Raw genomic sequence first — 3,929 nt, forward strand, 5'->3', positions numbered from 1 at the left:
CTCTCTCTCTCTCTCTCTCTCTCTCTCTCTCTCTCTCTCTCTCTCTCCCTATTTCTTCCTTTTTCTCTTTCTCGTTTGAATAACGACAGAATACATGATGCAGAAGAAATAGAACGAATTACAATAGAAAAGTTTGTTCCGTTGGACAAAGCTCATTTTATATGGCAAAAGTGAGTGAGTGAGTGAAGTGCATAGCTAAAAAGTGGCGTCATTTATAGCAACCAATATAATTTGTTGCATGCAATTTTCAAAAGAAAGAGAGAAAAATGCCCCAGATTCATGTCATTCAGCAGAAACAACAACGAAAAAAATCTAGTTCATTTTTCACAAGCATTATTTCGTTACATTTTTGCGAAATATTCCCCAAAATTTTTTACTCGATGCATTGATGAAAAATGTAAGGCACTATATCTAGCAAAGATGTGTCATGGTTTTGGTTGCTTACCATATTAACTTCATAATAAGCCATGGCTTTCGCATACTTTCAGCATATGCTGAAATGAAGAGAGAAATTCAATGTGGTAAAACAGTGACACATCCAGTGTTTGTTCATCCAAACTTCCTAGGTTACGTTTTGCGTTCAAACAAGAAGCTAAGATATTTGTAAAAAGGATGCATGTCCTTAGTGTTGATTTGTTCGTTCGTTCGATTCGCTTGTGTGATTGTGTCATTACAACAGCAACAACAACAAAATCGTAGATCGTCTACGCGAAGTGAATGCCGATGAAAGTCGGTTAAAATTCAACGCTTACAACTTGAACGCCATAATCTATGCACCAAAACTATACACCACATAACACCCACTGTTCATAAAACAATTCCAAACTGATTAGAATACGTGTACTACATTATATGGAACATGGCATGCAGGAATATGAACTGGTTTCGCATCCCCTTTGACGCGATATCAAAATCCCTGCACACATCACATAATTTCGGAAAACTTTACACCATATTCACGCAAACATAATGGTTAGACAAATTGCATATAGTGTGGCTAAAAATGTATGCGACGTGTAATCCTCTGTTGGCAACTATCTTGCACTAAATTCGGAGAAAAAGACGTAATCGATTCAAATGCAAACAAAGGATCCTTCTTTTTTGTCCGGAATAATGTCCAATAAGCCATATGAATTCATACGAATTCAACCGCATTGCAGATCAAAAAAAAATCCATTCAAACACTTCAAACATAAGTTAAAGTTCGGGAAAAAGTGTAATTTTTCGAACACACCCAATAAAAGATCTCATCCGTTTTTTTTTATTTCTGCACAATGTGCAGGCACATGTAATTATCACACGCGTACATCATCCCATTAAAAAAGAATGGAATTTTTAATAAATCCTTACTCTTAACCTTTGCGAGACTGCACTCTAGAGATTACAAAAGAGACATTTCTCTAGCATAAAAACGTCCATTGTCATTTTTGGTTCATATTTTGTTAATACAGTGTTATTATTTAAGTCATAATAAGATCTACAGTGTGTTGCTACACACCATTTTACACACATAAAATTTAATTATTCTCATGAATTTTCCCTCTTTCTCCCTTTTTTCGCACTTTATCTTGCTTGCAGCGACAACGGCGGTAACGTTGGAGCACTTGGGAACGACAATTACATCTGACTTTGATGGAACACCACCACTCTACATAACGAAATCGCGGAAAAATAATCAGGACTACATTTATGTGAACAACGCTCTGGTCTTACGATCCCGTTCAAACATCCAAATGGTGAACGAGGCGGGTAAAAAGCAGGTAAGAGAGTCGATGACGAAAATTTGTCTCTCTATGTGCTTGTGCGTGTGTGAAAATCTTCATGAAAACCAACGAAGAAGAAGAAGAATTATTATTGCCGAGCGTTCTTCTAAATGAAAATTGCATATGTGTGTTCTATTGTTATGAATGTGTCAAAACATCAATGTGGTACGGAAACAAAGTGCCTGACTTGACAACGATAATTCAATAATACGCTACCGAATTCAAGGAGCTTTCTTTCACATGCTCCGAATAGAAGGAAATCTTGCACTTTACCATAATAATAATACACATAAAAATCCAAATAACCGACGACACATTGTTTAAAAGGTTTTGATTTGGTTGACGTTATTATTTTTTTTTCTCCGTAAAATGTAATCCTCAAAACGTGTACATTTCACTACTGTCACAGCGATGAGTGATGTAATAAAGCTCGAATCGATATATTGGATGATATTGAGGTGGAACAAAATGGTTCGAAATTTTGGTTTGTTCTTTTCTTTTGTGTTGCTTTGAAGAAATAAGTAATTGAGTGTATGTTTGAGCGAATTACAATTTATGGCATAAGCTTCGATCACCAGGTGTGCTACACATTTTCGGCTCAAACTGAATTTAGTGAAGAAGATTACCATAAAATGTTCGGTGCTTTTTATCAGATTCTCTTGCTCTCTGTCTCTCTCCATCGAACGAAAGAAAAAAAAAACCATCACAGCACGACATAAACTGAGTGAAACTTTGAATTATGCATACTATTTTATGTACGTGCGTTGAAATGGAAGTGGTTAAAAGCTTTTTAAAGGGAAATAAAATCAATTCAAACGTTGAAACAAATCAAACATGAATCGATATTCAAATTATTAGTCTATTTTCATGTGTACCTGGCATAAAGTGACATCGATATATGTGTAGATTTTTTTTCGTAATTCTATATTTTTTTGCATCTTCTGTGTCATGCAATTGACAGCGGCAAAATCACATATCGATCCGTGGATGTATGTGTATTTTGCTTAATTTATGTACATGTTGTGCCTTTTGAAATAAGAAAATATTTAGTGCACGGTCACTTTCAGCGCCATTTCCAATCTACCACCACCACCACCATAAAACATATGCATGCTTGTGTGTATATGCGAATTTTGTTATCCTGTTTTCTACGTCATTTAATAAATGTGCTGTTGATGCAATTTGAATGTGATGAGAAAGTTGATGAGCTTCATTTTGCCGGGTTTTCCTTATACACACACACACACACATGTATCTTCAGTACATGTGCACCATAAGCATTTTGCTGATTACAACAAGCCCCTGCATTCGCTCTGATTCTTCGTCGTAATCGAAATGGCACCAGCGAGCGAGTGAGACAGAGAAAGACAGCAGCAGCAAATGCAAGTGATAGATATATAGCCGAGAGAAAATACATAGTGATGCGACGAAATGGTTCGGTGGCCGCGAATAAACTACATTCAAATTATACGAAATGGGTTTCAAATTAGTTTAAAATAGATTTATCATTTAAAGCGACTTTACAGTGATTAACTTGAATTTTGAATGAAATCCCAACTCGGCATCCAATACACGCACACAACACAACACAACACTCTCATTTCGCCCCGCCGGCGAAAATGCCATACACACACAATAGTCGAATGTTGTGTCTTTTGTGCACTTTTAAACAAGTATTTATGCTAAAAATTTCGACATGATACAATAGTGGCATTGTGTTTCACCGCAAATTGGATCTAATTGGATTAGAATTCTATTTGCCGCTGTCATTTTTCTTGCAACCATCAAAACTTTTCGCTGTTTTTACTGTCATCCACCACACAATTCCATCCACTGTGAGTGTGTGTGCATGATACAAACACTGTTTTCGAATATTGCTAACGTGGATAGGAAGTTTGTGTCACCAGAAAAACCGCCGTCGGCGAGCATCGAGGGCTTAATCTTCACGATTGGTCTGGATCTTCGGAGACAATGCACACACCACTACCACTACCACCATCACTAATACTCAATTGTGCACTTTTTGAACTTATGCCAAGCATGAATCGCTTGCTTCGAAATTTCCAAACAGACAACAAGCTTCATTCACGAATAAACATTTAAATGATGTTGCCTAACAATTTGATCGTTTGAATAAACATATATGAATGTCCAAGAATGAAAACG

General features: G+C 36.4%; 1 protein-coding gene across 6 annotated transcripts in view; it reads left to right on the forward strand.

The window, feature by feature from the left end:
- Positions 1-3,929, forward strand: part of LOC129578847 (fasciclin-1) — a 100,752-nt gene that overhangs the window by 66,189 nt on the left and 30,634 nt on the right. For all 6 annotated transcript variants that reach the window (XM_055468035.1, XM_055468031.1, XM_055468033.1 and 3 more), the window contains exon 4: positions 1,579-1,760. In XM_055468035.1, coding sequence (XP_055324010.1) covers positions 1,579-1,760 — 182 coding nt within the window. The remainder of the gene's footprint in view (positions 1-1,578; positions 1,761-3,929) is intronic.

The sequence above is a fragment of the Sitodiplosis mosellana genome, unplaced genomic scaffold, assembly GCF_009176505.1.
Source record: "Sitodiplosis mosellana isolate CC-2019 unplaced genomic scaffold, AAFC_SMos_1.0 Smas_scaffold_6226, whole genome shotgun sequence".
Lineage (NCBI taxonomy): Eukaryota > Metazoa > Arthropoda > Insecta > Diptera > Cecidomyiidae > Sitodiplosis > Sitodiplosis mosellana.